The sequence below is a fragment of the Clarias gariepinus genome, chromosome 10, assembly GCF_024256425.1.
Source record: "Clarias gariepinus isolate MV-2021 ecotype Netherlands chromosome 10, CGAR_prim_01v2, whole genome shotgun sequence".
NCBI lineage: Eukaryota > Metazoa > Chordata > Actinopteri > Siluriformes > Clariidae > Clarias > Clarias gariepinus.
This window is the reverse complement of record NC_071109.1, coordinates 4,352,704-4,378,785: the sequence shown is the minus strand read 5'-3', so window position 1 is coordinate 4,378,785 and position 26,082 is coordinate 4,352,704. Positions and strand designations below refer to the sequence as shown.

Genomic DNA, 26,082 nt, shown 5'->3' with positions numbered 1-26,082 from the left:
ATGCATGGAGTTTGCATGATCTAATTGCAAAAACATGAGTCACCACATTTAACCAAATACAGAAGAGAGATCGATCTTCACACTAGTTTTTTTTTTTTTTTGTAAAACCAAACTGATGAAAAATTTAAGCACTTCTGTACCACTTCCTAGCCATTTTAAAATGTATTTTGACAGCTATTTGGGCATGAAACCTTGTGGAGTGGGTCAGTGTTGATGTTGTGGAGTAGGTCAATGGTAAAGTTAAAAAATAACAATTAAATCCTGGAATGCCCATATGATACCAAGTATGGTGCGGCAGTATAAAACTGATTCCTCATCCACATAACATTTTATGCAGAGGGATTCAGTACCAAACCAATCACCATATAAGGATCATCATGGAGCTGCTGAGGCAGCAAACATGTTGGGGAGTCAGGATCCACCCCGACTGGGGTGTTTGACTCATTTTTATAAGACAAGTACAGAGAAAAAGCACAGTACAGCTATTTAAATGGCCTTCAGTCTTAAATGAAATGTAACTAAATATAAAATTTTATCAACTTAATCTTTAGTAGTGATATAAGCTCAGTTGCATTTGATAATTACCCAGTATATATTTCATTTAATAAAAACAAACAAACAAAAAAAAACGTATGAACTAGTAATTCATATAAACTGGTATAACATATATGGAAACTCTTTACCAAATGCCATAATTGAACTTTAAAAGTGCTTTGAAACCATAAATACATAAAGCACAATGTTACGATAAACTGGTTAAACAAACCTGTGTGGCCACTATACAGAATAAAACATACAACATGAATAACTGTTTCAGTGGTGACGTTGCTTTATAGAGTCCAGTCACTGTATAGATTCTGTTCACCAGAACACTGCTTTTTAAAATCTCCTCACTATTTCAAGTTAATCAAACTGAAGGACAAACACACCATCAGCACTGTTCACCAGGTGATGGGCCACAGAGAGAGAGAGAGCCTACTGATACACATGGCTGTACTAGTTTCCAACTTGACCCCAATATGTTCAGGATTTCAACCTGACCCCAAATAAATACATTACCAGCGCAAGTTATTAAAGGCAGATAGAATTAAGACAGAAATTGTAAAAAAAATATGTGATATGTGGTCTATACACTTAAAGATTAACACTGATCATACATTGTTCTTAAAATAATATTACATGTGTAAGAATACATGTTAAAATAAGGGGGAAAAATACTCACTAATTTAGTCACTATAGCAAATACAGTGTGTTGTATAAATATTCTAATTTACTAAATACAGACAAAGCTGAACCTGTGTACACGCCCATCTTTTGCAGACACTAATAAATATTAATGAGTATGTAAATGACACAATCACGTGACAAGGAGTCAAACCAAACAAGTGAAGATTTTTCTTGGCAGATTCAGTAAAAAGATTGCATTTTTTTTTTTTTTTTGCAAGTCGGCTCTGTGTCCACCATGAAGGTTATTTTAAAGAAAGTTATAATGAGGTCACAGGTCAGGTGATCTCAGTGCCATGGAAGGGAGGTTGGGCCTAATTGGCATACCAAAAGTACAGGTTGCAATTTTTTTTTTTTTAATGTATGTTTTACAGACAGATGTGCAAGACCAAGAAAATAATGGTATAACTCATAAATTTTATAAATATTCTTATTATTTATGGTGTACTTGTATATTTTGAGTCAATCTTTGAGCTTTATATAAAAATGTGCTGAAGAATCACTATGGAATTCAAGGGGAAAAACACAACAAAAACACCTACTGTATGCAAATGTATTGGCTGTTCTTTCAATGTGTGATTAAGCTTTTTTATGTCTGAAACCTGGGAAGAAACCCTGCAAGAACAGTTATTGTTTTATTGCTATGATCATTCTGAAAAACCCTGCTCTCACATTCAAAAACTGAAATAGTGACAGTAACACTAAAAGAATACAGAAATCAGCACAGAGGGCTCACATTGTACTGTAACTATAACTATAACTGTGAAATCTGGAATAAAAACTCGAGTAGCACAATTTTACAACACAAGATAGATATGTTTGATGGCATTCTTTTTCAAAAACTTAATTAAATAGCAGCAAGACAGGTGTAATTTTACTGTAATTTTCTGCTAATCATGCTGCCTGTTTTTACTGTTTAACAGAAATATTTCTAAAAATATGAAAACTTACACAAAATAAACACATGGTTGAAGTAATCTTGAAGTGAAACTCGCTATCAAAAGTCACATGATAATTTAGGATGGAAATTTTTGAGATGCACTTCTCTTTTCATGTAACATTGATGAATATGCATGTAGCAGAAAACATACCTAAATGAAAAAATGCATGTATTTGCATGTGATTATGCATATACCCTTACTTTAAAAGTGAGAAACCAGGAGGGTGGCAGATGCACCTGCCAAAATCTGTATTAGAGATTACAATCAATTATAAATTGCATGGGTATGTTATTTTTTTGCATCTATTGACTTTTTCCTTTTTGGAGAAAAGTGACTGTGCACAATTTAATAAAGGGAAAACAATTACCAGTATTTCATGCTTTTAATGCCAGATAGATTGAGTTCAATAATTATCTGGCAGGTGATGAATGGAAAACTATTTTGTCCACAGCTAGGTGGCGATATGAATACATGATAAACACTGAATTACACTTATGAGACACTAGTCACACCATATTCCTGGGTTATTGAACAGAAGGTTGGAGGTTCACACCCCAGCACTACCAAGCTGCCTTTTTGGATTCTTGAACAAGCCCTGGGAGTTGTATAATCACTGACCCTCTGCTCTGACCTCAGCTTCCTAACATATTGGACTTTTACTGTGCTTTACGATGTACAGTGGTGTGAAAAACTATTTGCCCCCTTCCTGATTTCTTATTCTTTTGCATGTTTGCACACTTAAATGTTTTTACTCATCAAAAATCGTTAACTATTAGTCAAAGATAACATAATTGAACACAAAATGCAGTTTTTAAATGAAGGTTTACGTTATTAAGGGAGAAAAAAAACTCCAAATCCACATGGCCCTGTGTGAAAAAGTGATTGCCCCCCTTGTTAAAAAATAACTTAACTGTGGTTTATCACACCTGAGTTCAATTTCTGTAGTCACCCCCAGGCCTGATTACAGCCACACCTGTTTCAATCAAGAAATCACTTAAATAGGAGCTACCTGACACAGAGAAGTAGACCAAAAGCACCTCAAAAGCTAGACATCATGCCAAGATCCAAAGAAATTCAGGAACAAATGAGAACAAAAGTAATTGAGATCTATCAGTCTGGTAAAGGTTATAAAGCCATTTCTAAAGCTTTGGGACTCCAGCGAACCACAGTGAGAGCCATTATCCACAAATGGCAAAAACATGGAACAGTGGTGAACCTTCCCAGGAGTGGCCGGCTGACCAAAATTACCCCAAGAGCGCAGAGACAACTCATCCGAGAGGCCACAAAAGACCCCAGGACAACATCTAAAGAACTGCAGGCCTCACTTGCCTCAATTAAGGTCAGTGTTCACGACTCCACCATAAGAAAGAGACTGGGCAAAAACAGCCTGCATGGCAGATTTCCAAGGCGCAAACCACTTTTAAGCAAAAAGAACATTAAGGCTCGTCTCAATTTTGGCTAAAAAGCATCTCAATGATTGCCAAGACTTTTGGGAAAATACCTTGTGGCCCGACGAGACAAAAGTTGAACTTTTTGGAAGGTGCGTGTCCCGTTACATCTGGCGTAAAAGTAACACAGCATTTCAGAAAAAGAACATCATACCAACAGTAAAATATGGTGGTGGTAGTGTGATGGTCTGGGGCTGTTTTGCTGCTTCAGGACCTGGAAGGCTTGCTGTAATAGATGGAACCATGAATTCTACTGTCTACAAAAATCCTGAAGGAGAATGTCCGGCCATCTGTTCGTCAACTCAAGCTGAAGCGATCTTGGGTGCTGCAGCAGGACAATGACCCAAAACACACCAGCAAATCCAGTTCTGAATGGCTAAAAAAGAAAATGAAAACTTTGGAGTGGCCTAGTCAAATTCCTGACCCGAATCCTATTGAGATATTGTGGCATGACCTTAAAAAGGCGGTTCATGCTAGAAAACCCTCAAATAAAGCTGAATTACAACATTTCTGCAAAGATGAGTGGGCCAAAATTCCTCCAGAGCGCTGTAAAAGACCCGTTGCAAAATATCGCAAACGCTTGATTGCAGTTATTGCTGCTAAGGGTGGCCCAACCAGTTATTAGGTTCAGGGGGCAATTACTTTTTCACACAGGGCTATGTAGGTTTGGATTTTTTTTCTCCCTAAATAATAAAAACCATCATTTAAAAACTGCATTTTGTGTTTATTGTGTTATCTTTGACTAATAGTTAAATGTGTTTGATGATCAGAAACATTTTGTGTGACAAACATGCAAAAGAATAAGAAATCAGGAAGGGGGCAAATAGTTTTTCACACCACTGTATATATACGACGAACTAAAAGCTCCATGTGCATTCCAGACATTTGCTAAGGAGGTGTCCTGTGACATACTTTCCAAAGGCTTTGCTTTAATGATATTGTGATGCTTCTTGAGTGTGTGTGTGTGTGTGTGTGTGTGTGTGTGTGTGTGGGTGTGGGTGGGTGGGTGTGTGTGTGGTGTGTGTGTGTGTGTGGAGAGGGAGAGTTTACTTTGTGTTGTTTGAATCAGTAGGAAAGTAAAATTTAGTTGCTTAATTAAAGCAGAAACTGTAAAACACATTTACAATAGAATTTACAATAATCTGCATGGACAAGCTACATATATAGTTTAGTTAAGCAGAAACTCTGATATAAATATATAATATTATAATAATGCAAACTGATTTTGAAAGTGGTGGCATGGTGGTGTAGTGGTTAGCACCGTCGCCTTGAACCCAAGGTCCGAGTTCGATTTCTGGCCAGGCTCGATTCCTGTCTCTGTGTGCATGGATGTTCTTGGTGCTTGGTGGGTTCCCTTCGGGTACTCCAGTTTCCCCCCACAGTCCAAAGATATGCAGGTTAGGCTAATTGGCATTCCCAAATTGCTCGCAGTGTGTGAATTAGAGTGTGAGTGTGTGTATATGTGTGTGCCCTGCGATGGATTGGCACCCTGTCCAGTGTGTACCCCGCCTTGTGCCCTACTGTAAGTGTCCTGGAATAGGCCCCCTGTGAACCTGAATGCAGGATTAAGCGATATGAGATGAGTGAGTGAGTGAGTGAGTGATTTTAAAAGTAATATTCAATCTTTGAATTCATTATCCATCCTGCATTACTGTGGTGGTAAACTCACACAGGGTCTAATCAAAGTAATAAAACATTAATACATTTATAGAATCAATCCTTGAGCTCCATGTTGAGTCTAACATAATGCCGTAAACATCATGCTTTGTTGACCAAGATGACCATTTATACATAAGACAAGTTGAAATAAGGGCAGGGCAGTACAAAAAAAAACAAAAATGTTTGTGTGGGCACATGGGCATAAACCACATTTTCCATCTTCTGATACCTTTGTGCAAAACCAAAACACTGATATGGAAACCAATGTGTACTTGTAGGTAGATAAGAATACCACTGATAACCTTCATGTCTTTTTTTCTGTTTGTATAGCCAATCATATTCTGGGGGCGTGCCTGGTAAGACCACCTATAGTACAAGTATAACGTTCAAAGCATGTATAAAGTAGTTTATAAAGGAGATATAAACACTGTAGAATCTCCAAGAAATAAAAAAAAAATGAAAATGATCTGGATTTTATTTTTGATCATCAAGTGTAAGTAATACGAGCAATCATTTTTATTTTTGTTTGCTGCTTACATGTTATGATTTATTATAACCAGATAGTCTTAATATCTATAAAGGCTTAAATTCTAAAAGAAACTCAATGTAAAAGGTAGCTTCAATTTTAGAATGTGAATTTGTCAATAAGGTAGTATTTAACAATCATTTTTTAACAATGTTTAACTTGCATTCATTATCCAATTAATGTATTTCATATTTTTAAGATACACTCCACCCTGGTAGACGTTGGGTTACTGCACAATCCCACACAGAGCCACGAGTTTATCAGCCTGATGAAGAGCTCACTGTGGATATCGGAGACTCGGCTACTCTGCGGTGTTGTGTTTCTGAAGACCAGATTGGAATAATAGAGCTGTTTAAGCTATCAAACAGAAAAAAACTTCAGATTATAGTTACAGTATATAAAGCTAATAAAGAAACATTTTACAGTGGATTCCAGAAGACTGATTTCCTGATAGAAAAATCTTCAAACTGCTTCAATGTGACCATTTTACACACACGTCAGGCTGATGAAGCCATGTACTACTGCGCACTGCCGAAACCCAACCCTGTGTTTGCAGATGGAACTTATTTAAAAATTAAAGGTAGGATTTTATTATTAAAATGTAGCTCCTCGTTAAAATTAAGTGATTTTTCCCTTATTTGCCATTATCAGGTTTAACCTGTAGGAGATCATAGTGTAATACTAACTGTATTTTCAGTAATACAAAGTTGCAGAGTTTAAGTAAGTCATTCATGATAAATGTTTATAGGTGATAAATCTTCATAGGTGCGTATGTTACTAGTACTACGACTACAACATCAGAGACATCTGAACCAGCTCTGTATGATCATACAGTGACGTGTAAACCAACACTGCAGCAGAGAAACAGCACAAACATGAAGACAATAGGTACAGTAAGGTTTCTTTACAAAATGTAAAATTGCTAAATTTTCAAAATCATAATGTGTCCCACCAAAAAAAAAGAAACAAGACATGAATAATTAATATTTATCTGTATCTGACAGTGCTCGGGTTGGGAACGGCTTTGGGTTTGTGTGTAATTCTGATTTTATGTCTGGCTTGTTTCATACTAAGAAGAAAATGTGATAAATGTAAGTGTTTTTTTTTTTTTTATTGACCAAAATGGTTTAAGACAGTTCTATCAAAATTATTAATCTATCTTTATTTCATGTTTTATTAGCAGACACTTCAACAGAAAACTCTCCAGCAAAGAGGCAGGTGGGCGTTCATGTAAGTAAATGCTTTATCTTTTGGATTCTATTAAGAAAAATTAAGCTGTTGTGGAAAGCTTCAATCCAATCATTTATTTATTCATTTTCTATACCGCTTATCCTGTACATAGTCGTGGGGGCCTGGAGCCTGTCCTAGGAGACTTTAGGCACAAGGGAGTACCCTAGACAGGGTGCCAATCCATCACCTAGAAAAACTAGCAACTTGTAAACACCTAATCAGCATCTATTTGGATGTGGGAGGAAACCCCACAAGCACGGGGAGAACATGCAAACTCCACTCACACAGACCCAAGGCAGAAATCAAACCCTCAGTCATGGTGGCGTGAGGACACAGAGCTAACTACTGTGCCGCCAAAGTTTATTTCAGAACAAAGAAAAAATAGAAGAGCAAATTGAATTCATTATTTTGTACACAAGACTGTATTATACACATGCTGATAGAAATTTGTTGCCAATTTGGACAGCAGTTTCTAAACTAGTTATAGATGAAGATTTACTTTAAATACTGTTCAGTACTTTGTACACTCAGTTCGATCAGATTTGAAAAACATCTAAATCATATTTTATTTAAGACGGTCTAATTCTATGTTATTGAGAATAAAGGGTAGTTACCCCATGTACAGCCTATATGGTCATTACTCTTAACTAGACTTATGTTTTTGATTTATTTATTTTAGGAATCTGAAGCAGAAACACTAAATTATTCAGCCTTGAAATTCTCCAGAAGGAAGGCCAAAGCTGAAAAAAGAAAAATGGATTCAAATAATTGTGTGTACTCTGAAGTAAGATTTAACCAAGAAAACCTTCCACATTATTTACCATAAGATACCATGAAATCCCTTTTTTTTTTTTTTTTTTTTGCTGTAGTCAAACTTTTATGTTGCAGTTGTTACTTCTGTGCAGCTTCTAATCCAGTAAAAAGTCTACTTCTGTACTGTCTTGTGTAAATGTCGTAATTCTTCCAGGAACTTAGAATTGATTAAATATGTAACAAACACAATTTTTATTTTTAGTCATAAAATGCATATTTAAAACAAATAAGCCTTTAATAAAAACATGTAACAGTCCAGTTATTGTGATAAAATTATTATTATTTTTTTTCTAAAAGGACTTTGGTTAGCTTATATGTAAATCGAGGAGTGATGATAACATTTATTGGAGGTGGAGATTGTTTAAGCCACCCATTGTACAATGTAAATAGATTTTTGAAAGTCAAGAGTTTTACTGGTATAAAGCCGGAATATAGTGGAGTATTAAATAATTAATTTGTCTTCAAAAAAAGTATTTTTTAATTGTTCACCAAATAAATACTCACAGATATAATAAATAAAATGAAACTGCAAGTAATAAAAAAAAGATTAAGTAATAAAAATGATATAAAGTAATAAAAATGAAGCAGAAGTAATTTCTTTCATTTTTCTTTTTATATCTTTATATATTTTTAATAACTTCAGGTAACATTGTTATTTAAGCATGTCAAGCTAAAATAAGAGATCAAATTTATTTATTTTAAATATCTGGGCCAGGTTTTCCGATAACGCACACCTTAGCGCGCTAAGAAGACTCTTAAGCTATATCTTACATAAGTTGTTTACTTTTCTAAGTGTGTTCCCCAAACTGTCCCTTAGGAGTCTTCTAAGTCTCTGCCTCTTACATCTGACATTACAAGGCACTGTATACAATGAAGGTACTGAATTAGCTGACATCAGTTGCTCAGGAATCGATTTTAACTCCTTTTGCATGACAGCGTTAAGAATAAATGCAAATTAAACATTGCACAAAATTCTTCCAATAACGTTAATTTCGACATGGGTTAACTTATCAATAGCATGCGATAATAGACAAATATATAAATTAAATCACCAAACTGACACTAATATTTTCATGTAACCTGTAGTGGCGGTGAAACAAACCTGGTATATAATCATAGTTGACTGACAACACTCTTCGCCAGCTTCAGAAACAATGTGAAGCATGTCAGTGGTTGGGGTTGTATAGTGCACTTGATGAATGGAATGAATACCATTAAATGACAGAGTAGAGGTTTTAAGCATTACAATCACTCAGAAAAATGAATGGGTGCGAGGTTTGAAACTCCCAAGTTTATTTTCTCATTTAACTGAATCAAATTTCATCATAAAATAAAACGTGTCAGAAGCAAAGTCCATCCAGTCATGAATGATGGCTAATGATCAATAAAACATATTTTAAACAAAAAGGACATCGGGACGTAGAGCCTAAGTACGACACGTTGGCCTGGAAAGTGCAGGTCTAAGCAGGTCAAGAAGCTTCATCTCAGGCAAAATATGAAAAGGGCTAAAGTTTTGCCCAAAGAAAAAAATTACATGAACCACACGGCTTTGCGGACTTTGGGGAACCGGGCCCTGAACTTTGCTCAACATCAAATACACTTGGCTAACTGTGAACCCAATTAAAGAGAATAAACTTATTTGTTTAGGATTTACAGTAAAGGACAAGCAGGTTTTATAAACATGAGTAATAAGTTTGCATGAAGAGTGTGAGGGTGATTAGTGCACTTTGTACTGTATAAACTTCATCAGGACTCAAACTTGGGCTCTTTGTTTTGGGACATGTGCTTTATCATTGTGTTACAATGTGAAAGGTCTGCAATTACATTGACAAAAGCAGTGTCACAAAGGGCAGGAAAACCAAAGTAAGGGATACAAAAATCTTGACATAAAAATAAAATATGAAGAGGAAAAATGTCACAGAATGCCAGCAGAGGGCGCCATGGGCAGAGACACCATTTTGTGTATCCTTTGTTTTCTTTTGACCTCAATTTCCCAATGTGCACCTCGGTCAGGGGATTGGAGCGCTCACCTGAACCAAGGCAGATCATTAGACGGGACTGATTAAGTTTGTTATAAATAGTCTTGTCTTTAGTTTCTCCTTGAATTTGTTGTTGAATTACCCTTTGTGAATATTCTAGCTCTGTGTCATGCAAACTCCTGTGACCCCTGGTTTGTTGTGTTCTTGTTTAGTTTAAATGCTGTTTAGTTTAAATGCTCTTTTCCTAGCCTGTTTTACTGTGTTCCTTGTTTAGTTTAGCTCCCGTTATGTTTAGTTTTTGGTTTCTTGATAGTTTAAGTTACCTCCAGTAAGATTTTTTGGTACTTCCTGGTTTCATTTGGATTGTGCCTGTTTATTACATTAAAGACTCATTCCAGCAAATCACATCTGCCACTATGCCTCTTATGTCAAGTCCACACACCCAGTTCCGTGACAGAATGCACGACCTGAACATTGGCATAGTGGATGGGCTCCCCCTTGAAATTGTATTTTTTTTTGGTGGGCTGGGAGGTGCTGAGACTGTGACGCTGAGGCAAGCAGGCTTTGTAGGCAGTCGACTTGCCATCCGGCAGAACAAGCTGCAGTGAGCAGGTAAGTGAGGTGTGTCACCGAACCGTGGAGAGTGAGGAGCATCAACGGAGGCAAGTGGAGCTCCAATAGCTGACAGGTGAGCTTATGATCGGCATATGCCGGGCCACAGGGGATCACAAACGCATGCAAACCCTGCTGGAGTTGGGGGATCAGCTCGCTAAGCTCAACAGGGAGGCAGGTGACACACAGCATAGCTCCCAGTGGAGGGCCCCGTCGTTCCAGAGAGGCGCAGTGGGGGGGGCCCGTCGTTCCAGAGAGGCGCAGTGGGGGGGGGCCCGTCGTTCCAGAGAGGCGCAGTGGGGGGGCCCCGTCATTCCAGAGAGGCGCAGTGGACCCAGCGCTCGCTCTGCCACCCGACCCTGGGGGCAATCCACCGTCCTGCCCCGGCAACCATCCGGGCCCGCTCGCCCAGACACTCTGCCCAGGGGACTTGTTTTGCGGCTTTGCTGTTGGGGGGACCGACATGGAACATTGGGAGGGGGCTGCTTCCGTTGGGGGGGAGGTGGGGGGGTTAGGGGGTGTAGGGGGAGTCACGGAACGCCAGCAGAGGCCACCATGTGCAGAGACGCTATTTTGTGTATCCTTTGTTTTCTTTTGAACTCAATTTTCCAATGTGCACCTCGGTCAGGTGATTGGAGCGCTGGTTTGTTTTCTTGTTTAGTTTAAATGCTGTTTTCCTAGTCTGTGTAACTCATAGTCTTCTTTTGCTCCTAGCCTGTTTTGCTGCTTTCAAAACTTTGATTTAAGGATGATAGTTTATAAGTAAAGAAACATTTTTCATCTTTCAGTACTCAAGATTATTCGAAGATTTCTGCTTCCGCTACACACAACCAAAGCCATGACATAACATACCCATCACCCCTTCTACAAAGGGGTCACAGCTCGGGTGGGGGCAGTGTGGTGTGGGCGGGGTTTGAGTAGCTACCATCATGCTTTGCGGGACGGGTTGTTTTGTGTTCACCCTGTTGGGAAAAGGTGTTTGGGTTAGTGGCTTTGGCCATGGGTATGTGTGTGTTAGATGTCTGTTTTAATTACTGTGAATGTGCTGTTTTGTGACTATTGGATGTGCTGTTTTGTACTGGTGCTGAATAAGGTTCTCCCAGCCATTTGCCTTGGGCAGCAAAGAAGCTCACTCGTCTCTCCAAGTGCCTGCTTAGTGGTGAAAAACGCTACAATACATTTATAAAATTATTAACTGAATAAATAAATTATCTGTGGTTTTTACCCATTTCTCTTTTATTTATTTATTGTTAAATATCTCTCTTTGAACCGAGCACCAAATGGCTGCTCTGTATTTTGAACTCATACCCTACTGCAAGGTCCAATATGAAAAACAAGAGTACAGAAATCTAGTACACCTTTCTCTGACCCAGATAGTCGTTAATATTAAGGCAAAACTTTACAGTGCAGTGAAAAAGTATTTGCCCCTTCCATTTTTTTGTATATTTTTTTTATTTAAATTATTAAAATCAATAAACAATTATTAATATTATACCACAATAATCCAAGTACATACAAAATGCAGTTTTTAAATAATTATTTTATTTATAAAGAAAAAAAACCTTCCCACATTAGAGTGTCTAACCTGTTTAATGTCATACCGCAGCAGAATCACATACCACAGTGTAATCAGATTTAAGTCTATACTTTGACTGGGCCTCTTCAAAACCTTGGACTTGCTGGTATGTTTTGGATCATTGTCCTGCTGGATAACCCACTGCACTTATGCTTGATGGCTAAACATTCTCCTTCAGGATTTTTTAAAAAGCACACAAATGTATGGTTCCATTAATTATGGCAAGTCATCCACATCCTGAAACTGCAAAGCAGCCCCAGACCATCATACTATTACATCCATGTTTGACTGTTAGTATGATGTTTTTTTTTTTTAATGAAATTTTGTTAGTTTAATGTCAGATGTAAGGGGGCACACGACTTACAAAATGTTCAACTATCAATTATAAAGATATATATTGGAAACTTTAATACAAGCCCTTTTTTTGTGGTTAGTGGTTACTTGTGAAGGCAACTTCCAAAAAATCACAGTTCAAAAATCTGGAGGAGGCAAATACTTTTTCAAGACAATGTGCAGATTAAAATGGGCAGTTACAATGAAATGAAAGTGTAGACTCACATATGATTTTAAATGTCACATTTTCCATTCTGTTGTTCTTCAAATGTGTGTGTGTAACACTAAAACACAAATATAAAAGATTGTGGGGGAGATGTATGTAGGTGGATGAGAAATATCACGTGCTTCCTTAATATATCGTATCATTTTATAAGCCAATGTCATCATATTCTGGGGTGGGGTCAGTACAGCCCGCCTATAGTATACAGTATAAATGTAAATTCAAATTGTGCTTGAAGTTTACTTATGTTCTGTTGTTAAATAAAAGAACATCAATGTTTAATTTGTAAAAAATAAAAAAATGACTGGTTTATGGATTTTAGTATTATTCATCACCATACTTTGTAAGTAATATATACAAATCTCTTTATGTTTATTGTATTTGCATCTTTGATATTATTTTATGTTTTTTTTGCTGCAAGACAATAAAAAAATGCATGTAGGCATTAATACTAATATTAATAACTTTAATTTGATCCCTTTAAGGCAGCAGTTCTCAAAGTAGGGAATAAAAAAAATTTGATAGGGAATTTTATCGAAATAATTCTAATAAAAAATATGTAAAGTGTCTTCATTACCTAATTATTGCATTTACTTTTCTAGATATAATCCACTCTGGTTGGTGCCAGGTTACTGCACAATCTCTTAAAATAAAAGTTTATCAGCCTGATAAAGAACTGAGCGTGGACGTTGGCAATCAGGCGAGATTACAGTGTTGTGATTTTGAACAGAACAATGGAGAAATTATTTGGTTTAAACAACAAAACAGCAAACTGTCTCAGATTATGGTCAGATCCTTTCAAACTGGTGGAGAAAAGTTTTACAATGAGTTCCAAAATTCTCGTTTTCAGATTAAAAAATTGGGCAACTGTTTAAATTTGACCATTTCAAACATCACACTGTCTGATGAAGCAATATACTACTGTGCACTCATGTTTCCAGCTGGAACATATTTAAAAATTACAGGTAGGTGTTAGTTTAAACATTTATGATGTGATTGATTAAATGTAGTAATATTCTATTCTTTGTTAATGCAATATACAATAGTACAATAGTAGTGCAATGATTGTTCCAGATAACTTTTAAAAACAGTGGTTTTTAAATGTCACTGTTATCAAGTGAAGCATGGTAAATTATTATAGGTGAGCATGGTACTATTGCATCAGAAACATCTGAACCAACTCTGTGTGATAAATCAGTGGGAGGTGAAACAGCACTGCGTGAAAACACCACTAACATGAACATACAGAAGAAGACAGGTAAGTTGTTGTATAAATGATGCATCCATCCACCGTTTGCAATTACAATTTTGAGGGTACCACCACAGTCATAAAATGGAAATACTGGCGATTGTTGGACTACAGAGGTTTCTAAGTGGATGGATCAAATTATGTTTATAAAAATCGACATCATGATATAAACCTGTGCAATTATTTAATTGCAATCTGCTGAATGTTATAAATATCAGGAATGTGTGCTATTTATCAATAATTATATATATATATATATATATATATATATATATATATATATATATATATATATTGTTTGTTTTTTTTTTTACATTAAATGTACTAAATAAATATTTCTGGAACCATCCTCTGAATGCAATCATAACCTAGACTACATTTATTAATTGCATATTGCAGTTTACATTGCACTTAAAATATGTTTTCAGATAATCACAAGATGACATTTTAAATCATGTTGTTCAGCCCAAATTTTAATTATTTTAATTTTCCTGTGTTTAATGCACATTGAACAATATAAAATGTTATACTTTCACCATTGACTTGATCTTTACATTTAACAGTACTCGGTTTGGGAACGGCTTTGGGCTTTTGTGCGCTCCTGATTTTCTGTCTCACTTATTTCATATTGTGGAGAAGAAAAAGTTATAAACGTAAGTGGTTTGTAATCAAACAAAACATAATTATAGCTCGGATGTGTTAAAATGTTTAAATAAGTATGTTTCTGTATTAATAGAGAACGCCTTTGTTAAAGACTCTCCAGAAATAAGTCAGGTATGTGTGTTTGCAATTAAATATAGGATCTATTTTATACTATTATTTGTGACATGAGTAATTTTATATTTTATACTTCTGCTTTAATTATGAAAGATTCCTTTCACTGATTGCTGTTCACTTATGTATATTATATTATATAACATGCTGTAACAATAATATAATGCTACTTATAATGCATTTAATGTGTTTTACACCATCAGTGTGCTCGGCTTTGCATTTTTGTTTAATATAATGTATTTATGTTACTTTTATTTTATTTTATTTTATTCAGAAATCTGATGATGAAACATTGAATTATTCAGCTTTACAATTCACCAAGAGGAAAGCCAAAGCTGATAAAAAGAAAACAGACTTATCAGAGGAGTGTGTGTACTCTGGTGTAAAATAAAACTGTGACTTCATGCAGCTTTAATGAGGACAGGTTTTAATTCTCACCTTGTCATGAAACAACTGTGCCTTTAAATTGCATTATTTAACCTTAATAAACAGTGTACATAATTGTAATTGAAAACAAAAGACTTTTGTGTTGCACAAGTGTTGACCTTAATTCAGATAAGTGTAAAAAAAAAGAATCCAGTTAGACAGATACATAAACATGTAGATATTGACTATAATGTAAGCGTCTTTTACAGCTAAGTTTTAGTTGTAAGGTATTTCAGATAAAATTATAAAAAAAAAAAAATTATAATTTTTTTTTATAATAAAATTATAAAAAAAATATATAAAAAAAATTTTTGCCTGTAGATGAGAGTAAAGAAACACAGATTAGACTTATTTTTACCTTAAGTCTAATGGAAATTTTAAATGTTTTATTTAAATTTTGTGTTGTGTCTAATGTTTGGTTTATGACAATAGAGAAATTAGTCTTAATGCATTTTATTCATTAATTCTTTAGTAAATTCATAGAAATATTTTCTCGTATTTCTTTGTTTTTTGTCATACAATTACACAGAAATAAAATTTAAACAAAGGACACTGCAACTGATTGAATCCCCAATAGCAATATATCAACATAAATATTATTATATTTATTATGGATGCACTGTCAGATAATTACAGATATTTAGATTGAGTGACTGTAATAGCCAACATTTACAAAGCAAAAGCTGTTAATGGGGGGGGGGGGGGGGGGGGGGGGTGGGGGGGGGGGGGGGCGTGTTTGCACATTTGTAGGGTGTGTAGTTTGCAAATGTGCCCAGTGTACATGTTTAGTTTGTGTAGAAAAGCATTGACATTTTGGCACATGCTGAAGAGCATAGTGACACATTTTGATTTTACTTTCATAGATATTAGATTTTGACCCTCTCACCTAATATCATCACCAAACATTCCACAACATTGACCACAGAACGCAGAACACAGCTATGTCATGTCTATGTCTACGTAAACTTTACTTTTATAATATAATTGATGTAAATAAATAAATAAAACAATAGAAATAAGCAATTTAGGTAGCATATGACTCAGAATAAGGACAGTCTTTATTTGTTTCTCTTTTTCTTGTATATTAAAAATAATAAACATTGTAAATAAATGGCAGGATGTTTAATCTGATGTACTTATTTTAAATGACTTCTATTGGTTAATATATACGTCACAGCATAATACGTCACAGGCCACGCCCACTAAACAGAAACGAACATGGCCGAAGTCAGTTTACTGGTTATTAACTATGAAACTATTTCTCTTGTTACATGGTGTTACAATCCCAGTCTATATGAGGGTTATGTTGCACTAGCCAGGGGCGCCCAAGAACAATTGGGGTGTGGGATCTGCGCATGATGAGAAATGAGATAGACTATTTCTCTTTTAGCCAAGCCAAAAACCATTTGTGTGATGTGATTTGCATTAGTAAGTTTTCAGATAAAACCAAAACCCATATCAGAGAAGGTAATCTCTCTCACCACCAAAAAAAGGAAGGATGTACTAGATTACTGTTGTACTACATTACATATTACTCACAGCAGAAATTAATATAACAAATTGCCTTTTGATTTGCAAATTGATTGCTGGGATGCCATTCAGACTCAAAAAGCCATAGTAAACCAAATTAATTATTAAAGACATATTCTAAGTAGTGATAAGAGATCTGATTTTAGAGTACATGGTGTCTTGCAAGCGTCCACTAGTGTTTTTTTCTGATTTGGTTTTCTTTTCTTTAATATGTAAGGCAGCATAATTTACGTCCACAAAACCATGGACCTGTAAGAGTAAATAAAAAATTTTAAATAAATAATAAAAATATAATTCTATAAAAAATCAAAATAACCATTATGATTTTAGTCGTTCCCCTTACCTGGGTGATTGTTTGTTCTGCTCTTTACAGAGTTTGTACAGAGAGTGAACCGATGACCCAGGAAGTAGTGATAGGACATGATGTGGCGATGCTTTGTGGCATGTGTTGAGAAATTGAGAAAATATTTAGTGAAGCGCGTTTCGAGACTTGTATTTACGACTGACGTCATGCATGACGTTTGAAGCCTCTCTGCAATTGGCGGTTCAGGAAACAATTCGTATTTTGCCGCCAATAATATAATGTCCCATCACTACTTCCTAGGTCACCAGTTCACTTACTGTTTGTTGCATACTTAAGCATGCTTCTAGTATGCCTCGGTATTATCAGTTCATTTGTGTACCAAGTCTTGCATGTTCCATTGTTAGTTTGTCTTCTGTGTATGACCTACATTGATTCAATTCAATTCAATTCAATTCAATTCAATTTTATTTATATAGCGCTTTTAAGAATGGTCATTATTTTAAAGCAGCTTTAAAAAGAATTGCTATGTGCTGTGTGTGTTACTTTGTTACTATGTGTGTTTTTTTAGTATTTTACGTCTTTTGCAGGTTTTTTTGTGTCCATTGTCTTGTTTTGTAAATATCTGTGCAAACAAAATAATAAATAAATAAATAAAGTATTTAATTACTAATATATAATACTGCCTCAGTTTTAAAAGGCTAGTGTGCTACATAGGGTTAGCACCCTATGCTATAGCTTTATAGCTTGTGTTAACTATGAACAAAGATCACATCACGTCTGCCAGCACACCGGTAAAGCTGATGCTTAGGTTAAATAGCAATAATGAAATATGAAAACACAACATAAATGGTTTAGAAGCAATTTGTCAGGCGGGTAGACGCGACCTTGAATGAGGCAGGTGTGGCACGCCGGCAGTCAAGCACTTCTGTGTTTCGAGGGAAAATCCTAATGACGTAATTAGATTTTGGATCGTAGAGGGTTGGTAACCACGCGCTTGATTTGGAAGACGTGGAAGGTGGGATAACCTGAAAGAGCAAGGGTTGATAATCTTAGTGACGGTAATTTTGCAAATGAACCTAGGGGATAGTTTCTGTGAGATGGTTTTGGGGGGAATGTCCCGTGTGGCAAGCATTACTCTATCGCCGACCTTGTATCTTGGGGCAGTCGAGTGCTATCTATCGACTTTTTAGTTTGAAGGCTTTTACTGACTTTAAGAGTTGGGACAGAGCTCTCTGCCATGTCTTCTTGCAGCGCCGCATGAAGCTCTGTGCCGAAGGGACCGCTACCTCTTCTTCCTGAAAAGGAAACAGGGGTGGTTGATAGCCCAAATAGCACTAAAAGGGAGAGATTTGAGTAGATGACGTAGAGAGTTGTGGGCATATTCTACCCATAGGAGCATGCTGCTCCATGAAGAGGGGTTCTGTGACATCATGCATCTCAGAGAGGTCTCCAGCTTTTGGTTTGTTCTCTCAGTTTGTCCATTGGATTGTGGGTGGTAACCAGAAGGCAGGCTAGGTGTGGCGCCGATGAGTCTACAGAAGGCCTTCCAGAAGTGTGCAGAGAACTGGGGTCCCCTGTCCGAGACCACATCAACAGGATGTCCATGGAGCCGAAAAAACATGGAGAATGAGCAATTCGGCAGTCTCCTTGGCCGAGGGAAGTTTGGTCAGGGGAACAAAATGGGCGGCTCTGGAGAAACAATCCACAATAGTCATTGCAAGCTGAGAGTCCTGTAACGAAATCCAGGGCAATGTGAGACCAAGGATGGTGAGGGATGGGGAGTGGTTTAAGGAGGCCTGCTGGAGGTTGGTTTGATGACTTGTTTCTTGAACATGTCTCGCATGCTGCCACAAATCCTACGGTATGCTCCCTCATAGTTGCCCAGCAGAAGCGTTGCTGGATCGGGTACAGGATGCAGGCCCCTCCCGGGTGACAGACCAATCTGGAGCAGTGTCCCCATTCAAGTACCTGTGGGCAAATTGATTCAGGGACAAATAAGCAGTTGGCAGGAACGTAGCTCGGGCCTGGCTCTTGCTTCAGGGTCTGTCTGACCAGGGCTTCGATGTCCTGCTGGGTATCAGCCACCATGCAGTGTGGTGGGAGAATGCTGTCAGTAAGAGAGCTATTCTGGGGTGAAGAGAACTGTCGGGAAAGAGCATCAGGCTTGGTGTTCTTAGAGCCTGGGCGGTAGGATATGGTAAAGTTGAATCTTGAGAAGACAGGGACCAGCGGGATTGATGGGCATTTAACTTCTTTTTGGCTGATTTTAAGTACTCCAGGTTTCTGTGGTCTGTCCAAACCAGAAAAGGATGTTGGGCCCCCTCCAACCAATGTCTCCACTAGTAGCTCTAGTAGCTAGTAGCTTTCGGTTGCCAATGTCATAGTTCCATTCAGCAGGAGTTAATTGACGAGAGAAAAAAGGAACAGGGATGAAATTTGTTGTTATTGGGGCTTCTCTGAGAAAAGATGGTTCCAGCCCCTGTTTCAGAAGCGTCCAGCTCAACGGTGAATTGGAGGGAGGGGTCTGGGATGGTCAGAATGGGTGCCGAAGTGAATCTCCATTTGAGGCTCATAAAGGACTCTTCTGCACTTGGGTTCCACTGAAAGGGTAGTTTTGAGGAGGTGAGAGCTGTAAGGGGAGCCACTGTGCTATAATTCTTTATAAACCTGCAGTAAAAATTGGCAAACCCCAAGAAGCATTAAAGTTCTTGTCCAGAAGAGGGTGTGGGCCGGGCAGTAACTGCCTTGACTTTGAAGGGCTCCATCTGAATCTTGAAGGGAGAAATTACAAATCCCAGGAAAGAAGTGGAATCTGTTAAAACTAACATTTCTCCGCTTTGACAAACAGTTTGTTTTCCAGCAGCCTCTGTAATACCTGGTGGACATGGATGATGTCCAGGGTGTAAGAAAAGATTAAAATGTCATCAAGGTAGACAAACACGAACACGTTCAGAAAGTCCCTTAAGACATTATTTATCAGAGCTTGGAAAACTGCAGGCGCATTAGTTAGCCCAAGGTACTGCCAGATATTCGTAGTGACCAGTGGGAGTGTTAAATGCAGTTTTCCACTTATCCCCTTCCCTTATCCTGACAAGGTGATAGGCTTTTCGTTGGTCAAGTTTTGTAAAGACACATGCTCCCTGCAATAGCTCAAAAGCCGTGGTCACGAGGGGAAGGGGATAACAATTTTAAATTCTTTTAAATATCTTGTTTAGCCACCGATAATCAATGCATGGCCGTAAAGAAGAATCCTGTGCCTACCATTGGATAATTCCAGCTGCTAGCGATTCTAAGATGTATTGATTCATGGCCTCTCTTTCGGTGGGAGAGAGAGAGTAGAGACAATACGAGATAATTATGTGACTGGAAGAAGATCGATGGCACAATCATAGGGTTGATGTGGTGGCAGGGAGGTGGCACAAGACTTACTGAAGACCTCTCGGAGGTCAGCATACTCCAGGTGTACATTGGTGAGATCGGGGAACTCTCCTATATCAGTAGCAGAAGGAGGCTGAATGGAAGCAGAGACAAGGCATAAGGACAGACAAGATGGGTTCCAGCCTAGAATGGTGTTACAGTCCCAGTCTATATGAGGGTTATGTTGCACTAGCCAGCGGCGTTCAAGAACAATTGGGGTGTGGGATCTGCGCATGATGAGTAATGAGATAGACTTTGTGTGGTTGCCGGAAATCCTGATGGGAAGAGTGCGATGCATGATGGGGTTGAGGCTGCTACCATCCAGAGCTTGAACAGGAAGAGGGCGCTCAAGAGGGATGGATGAGATCTTGAGGTTATCTACTGTGCGGGGGGCAGATCAGGTTCTGGTCGGCTCCAGAGTCAATGAGGGCCCATACCATGTGGGTCCTGTTGTTTATGGTCACGAGGACAGGAAGGCAGGAGTGAGGGGTTGAGTCAGTGTCCTGTCGTAAAGGGGAAAAATCCAGAAGGAGAGCGAGCAGAGATGTAACCGTGAACCGAAGCGAAAGGTCAAAACAGCCGGGAAACGAACAGCGAACAAGACCCAAAAAACGATAAACTAGAGGCAAAAACCAAGAACAAGCGAGGTCGAAAACGGAAACAACTTACACGAAAAGAAACGCGAGAAAACTGGGCTCCGAAGGAACGCAATAATCTGGCAACGAGACCTCGCTCTGCGCTTCCTTATATGCCAAGGGAAGAGGTTAGTTGTGAATGAGATGCCGGTGTGTAAAATGGGCGGGGCGTGTGGAACAGCATGACAGACGGAAGGAAAACATGAGCATGTGAGGGAGAAGACATGACAGCGTGGGAAAAAAGGGAGAAATGACAGCGGTTAGTGATGGAAATCTGACACAATTCTAAATGAGTGGACAAAGCACTGAGAAGTGGTAAACTGTTTAAGATTACATAATAGTATAAAATGTTTTTTATGACTGGGTCTTAGTGGGTTTTTACAGGTAAATGCTCTCCCCCCTTTCTACTACAGAGGACTACCACTAAATATTTTGGTCGTTTGCAGTACCATACCATACCTGCCCACTTTTACCTATAATAATAATAATAATAATAATTTTTCCAATGACCAGTGGTGTTTCTCCTCTCTCTGTCTAACCACTTTATTTGCACTCTCCTAGTACTTCCTTTACTTTAATACAACAATAAAAATTGCATTAGATTTTTGCTTTGGATTCATGGTTACAAGATAAAAACACATTTATGGCAAATACAATATTACACACTCAACACAGGGATAATGGCAATGTAATCTAAATAAAAGACAGCAGATGGCATTCACAATCGCTGAACTGACAAACTGAAGTCCTGCAATGTCTTCATTATGGTGGTGTAGTAGTTAGCACTGTTGCACCTCCAGGGAATGGATTTGATTCCCATCTCGAGGTCTGTGTGCATGGAATTTGCATGTTCTTTCGTGGTTAGTGGGTTTTCTCCTGGGATTCTGGTTTCCTCCCATAGCCATTGCCATTCTTTAATTGCCTGTAATGTGTGAAAGTGTGCGTGAATGTTAACCAGAGGTCTTACCACGGTTATAAATAACCACGGTTATTTATTCCCACAAAATGGGAATAAATATAATTGTTACCATCGCTCTCTATGGTCCATAGTTGGACTACAGTGTGTCCTAGATGGATGGATTGTGTATAGTGATAAAATATAATTTGTAGCTTAATCAATCAAATGCTATTATGTTATTCTTGTTATTATGCATGGTAGTTTACCACATTATGTGTATTTGCACATTTTTCCCATTTATTTTACTTTAGTTTTTACCTGATTAAACAGCCAAGGCACGGGCATGTACAGTAATTCCGTACATGCTAAGGTTGATTGTTTCCACTTACAGTGTGTGGAAAGTTTAGTACAAGAGTGGTTTAGCATGAGAAGAAAAAACAAAAATGTGGTGCACCACTTTCTGATCTGGAAAAAAATAAAAACACTACACTGAAGAGGTTCGACTCTAGTCTTAACATTCCTTAATCTGAAGGAGCAGATTTCTAACATATTAATAACAATATTTGTATTAACAATAAGAGAAGAATGGTCATTTTATGCTTTTTGAAAAGTTTTTTCCAAACCATTAACAAGCTTCAGACTACTCCCTGAGAGAACCAGTGTTTCAGTATGTCTTCAAGATCATTTAGCATTCAGTTTAAATTATAAAAACATACTACAGTATATTTACAGTATGTACAGTAAAATAAAAAAACTGGAATCATAATTCTTTATATTAAATTAAGAAAGAGTTACACAGAAATCTAAGTTACACAAGTATATTGCACATCAGAGTATACAGTGTCTTGAGGTTGGTGTTTCTTTACTCTTCTTCCTTTTCCTTTGCTTTTATTAAAATATAATGCAGAGTAATTCAGCTCCTCATTGTTACAGTCCTGGAGGAAGGAATATATATATATAATTGATTATTCAATGTTTATAACATTATGTATTTATTGTACATATTTTGAATATTTACCTGATTGAAGCTCTTGTCTGTAATGGAACCTTGTTTAAGTTTTACTGTAGAGAAAAGAATACTTTTTATTATAGCTGCTATGGATGATCAACAGTATTGAATGTAACTATAATTAAGAATGAAATAGGATGGATGGTAATTTTTTTTTAGAAAAAGCAATACAAGAACAATTCCGCCGTTATTGCATGAAATGGAAATATTTACATTTTAAATAAACATAATAATAATAATAATAATAATAATAATAATATAGCTATCGTGAAAACTTACCATTGTTTCTTTCTTTACAGGTTACAACAAAGACCAAAGCAAAGATTATAACCACACACACTCCTAAAGCTACAGCAAGGCACATCACTAACAAATCCACTGGTCCATCTGTCATACAATAAACATTATGATATTAAATTCTGTATCACACATTATTAGATGTTTCAAGACAAGTAAAAAGACACACAGAGTATAGAATTTATTCTATCATAACAAGAAAAAGTTTTATTTGTTACCCAGTTGTATTCGTGTGCCATTTCCAAAAATAATCTTCCCGCACGCAGCCACAGCGCAGTAGTAAGTCCCAGTATCACTGAGGCTGAGGATGTTCTTGGAGAAGTTGTACACACAGGTGTGTGTAGAAGAGCCGCTCTCACACTGATGGCTGCTGTTGTGATGAGTGTAAATGATTTGAGGATGGGATTGTGGTGGAGCAGCTCTGAACCAGAGCACTTGGAGTTCTGCTGCTCTGCTCTCAGAGAGAACCGAGCACTGCAGAGTCACTGACACTCCTGCAGGAACCGAGTCCAACACACTGCTCTGTGATACTGAGATACTCAAGCCTGGTTTACCTGTTAAGTGTGATTTAAGACCTTAGTTTGATTCTTTTATACGTGGACCTTCATATTATATGCATTATGCAGTCCAGAAAGCAGACAGAAGAGAACAGGCAAACCCTTAACTTTGACTGGACCAGATGGTGTTATAGTTTAATACAGTATATAGCAAAATGTTTCCATGCCCTTTCACAGTTGATCAAGTTTTGTTTTTGCTTAAGTAAAAACTTCCCGCATGGTTATGGGGATTTGTGTTCATTCAGCCACAAGAACATTAGTCATTACACATGAATTTTGGATGAAGATTCTATTATCCATATATTATTGTTCTCCCTGTGCTTGGTAGGTTTCCGCCAGGTACTCCGGTTTTCTCCCACAGTCCAAAGACACGTAGGTTAGTTTAGTTGGTGTTCCCAAATTACCCATAGTGTGTAAATGAGTGTCCTCATGGGATAGGCTCTAGGCCCCAAAGACCCTGAATGTTAAATTATTAAAGGATAAAGCAGGATAGAAGATGAGTGAGCGTGAGTGTATCTACTGTATTATTTAAGCTGTTTGGTTTTAGTGACAATATCACAGCAGAAAAAAATCTAAAATATTTTGATGTTTAAAAAGACAAAGACTAAATAAATTAAATATTAAAAGTAAATAATTAGCTATTAATCAATTTAGTTTTATTTTAAATAAAAATAGAACACATATACATCAATGCCAATTATAAAATCAGTTAAACTAGCTTTGTACAATCAAAATTCTTACCTTTTACTGATAAAAATGTTCCTTTTCCATACGTAACTGTAAATGATAAAAATCCACAGTAGTACATGGCTTCATCTGATAATTGCACATCAGCAATTTTTAAATGTGAGCTATTTTTGTTTTTCTCAATGCTGAATCTCGGGGACGTGAACGTATCAGGTAGTTGACGATCTGTGAGCATTAAAGAAGGCTCATGGCCTATTTTTTGCTTATACCAAAGAATAGCTCCGGAGAATTGCACTCGCAATCGAAAGCAGCGCAGAGTCACATTATCACCAACATCAGCAGTTATCACTGGATTTGGTTGATGGATGTCAATTATCTGTTCAGAATCTGATAACAAGAGTTAAAGAATAAAACACAAGTGTACCGAAACTCAGTTTCACCATTAATGCACAGAAACTGGCAAGGAAGAAATAGTAAAATATGTTTAGCTCTTAATATTTTTTTATATATTTTAAAGTAAGAAAAAAATAACCCAATAAAGTACCAATCAATTACATTAAAAATGCCTAACAGATAATTTATTTAGTTATTTTGTATGTAAAAGAAAACCAAATAGAGATCAGAAAACTATAAGATCAGAAATTCACAAAGCTATCCCTTACCAATTTTATTAAACAGCATCACTGTAATCCACACCAGTCTCATCATCTTCAGTCTGAGGTCTGTGTACAGTATGTCTGCTCTTGGTACACTGTCAAATGATCAAATTGAACACCTCACTTTGTGAGAAAGCCTTATGACATGAAACTCTGACATCACAGAATTTTCCACTGTAAGATAATTCCAGACTAGTAAGAAAGCAGGAGTAGATAACTGTATTTGGGCCCGCCTCAAATATATTATTTATATTTATATATAAGGAAGGAAATGCACGAAGATTTCAGATTTTTATTTTATATCAGTATTTTTTCTGACCCAGTTTATCCTTTTTAAAAAATAGTTTATTTTTTTTTCTGTGTTTAGCCCTGTGACCAATACTTACTGTACTGCTAGACAATGTACAGTATCACCAGCATTTAAAAGCAGGTTTTAAGCATACTGATTATTTTCTATCAGGCAACTTAGATGTAGTTTTTTATTTTTTTCTTTTGCACAAAATAATTGCTTGAAATGTCTGCTGTACCTTAATTAGCTAACTGGACCGTTATTAGTCCGTAATTGTTGGTTAGGAGAGAAAGTGCTGTGGTGTAGTGGTTAGCACTGTGGCTTTGCACCTCTATGGTCCAAGTTATTTTTGGTGGGTTGGTGGGTTTTCTCTGTGTACTCCGGTTTCCTCCCACAGTCCGAAGATAGGCAGGTTAGGCTAATTGGCATTCCCAAATTTGCCCGTAGGGTGTGTGATTGTGTGTGTGTGTGCCCTGCGATTGATTGTCACCCTGTCCACGGTGTACCCTGCCGCGTGCCCTAAGCCTCCTGGGATAGGCTCCGGGTTCCCGTGACCCTGAATACAGGACAAAGCGGTATAGAAGATGAGTGAGTGAGAGAAAGACGAGCACATATGCACATTCACATAAATAATCATGATACTGTCTAAATACTCTCTCTAATTTATTTCCAAGATTGACAAGGTAGTTATGTTTTCAGTCAAATAACTTGTCAAGAACAAGTGTTATATTAAAGAATGAATGAATGTCTGTCTGGACATGGGCTACAGTATAGGAAATATTGTCACAGA

General features: G+C 37.2%; 2 protein-coding genes across 2 annotated transcripts; one reads left to right on the top strand and one right to left on the bottom strand.

The window, feature by feature from the left end:
• The first annotated feature begins 12,828 nt into the window (after positions 1-12,828).
• On the top strand, positions 12,829-15,192 carry LOC128531344 (uncharacterized). The gene is made up of 6 exons (XM_053505157.1): positions 12,829-12,907; positions 13,167-13,529; positions 13,706-13,822; positions 14,377-14,457; positions 14,550-14,587; positions 14,862-15,192. The coding sequence occupies exons 1-6, from the start codon at positions 12,865-12,867 to the stop codon at positions 14,976-14,978; spliced, it is 759 nt and encodes a 252-aa protein (XP_053361132.1). The 5' UTR covers positions 12,829-12,864; the 3' UTR covers positions 14,979-15,192.
• Positions 15,193-22,476: 7,284 nt separating this feature from the next.
• LOC128531346 (uncharacterized) lies at positions 22,477-25,076 on the bottom strand. The gene is made up of 6 exons (XM_053505158.1): positions 25,010-25,076; positions 24,402-24,734; positions 23,322-23,657; positions 23,086-23,193; positions 22,816-22,859; positions 22,477-22,732 (listed from the first exon to the last, which is right to left on the bottom strand). Exons 1-6 carry the CDS (start codon positions 25,053-25,055, stop codon positions 22,601-22,603), a joined length of 999 nt encoding a protein of 332 aa, XP_053361133.1. The 5' UTR covers positions 25,056-25,076; the 3' UTR covers positions 22,477-22,600.
• Between the last annotated feature and the right edge of the window lie 1,006 nt (positions 25,077-26,082).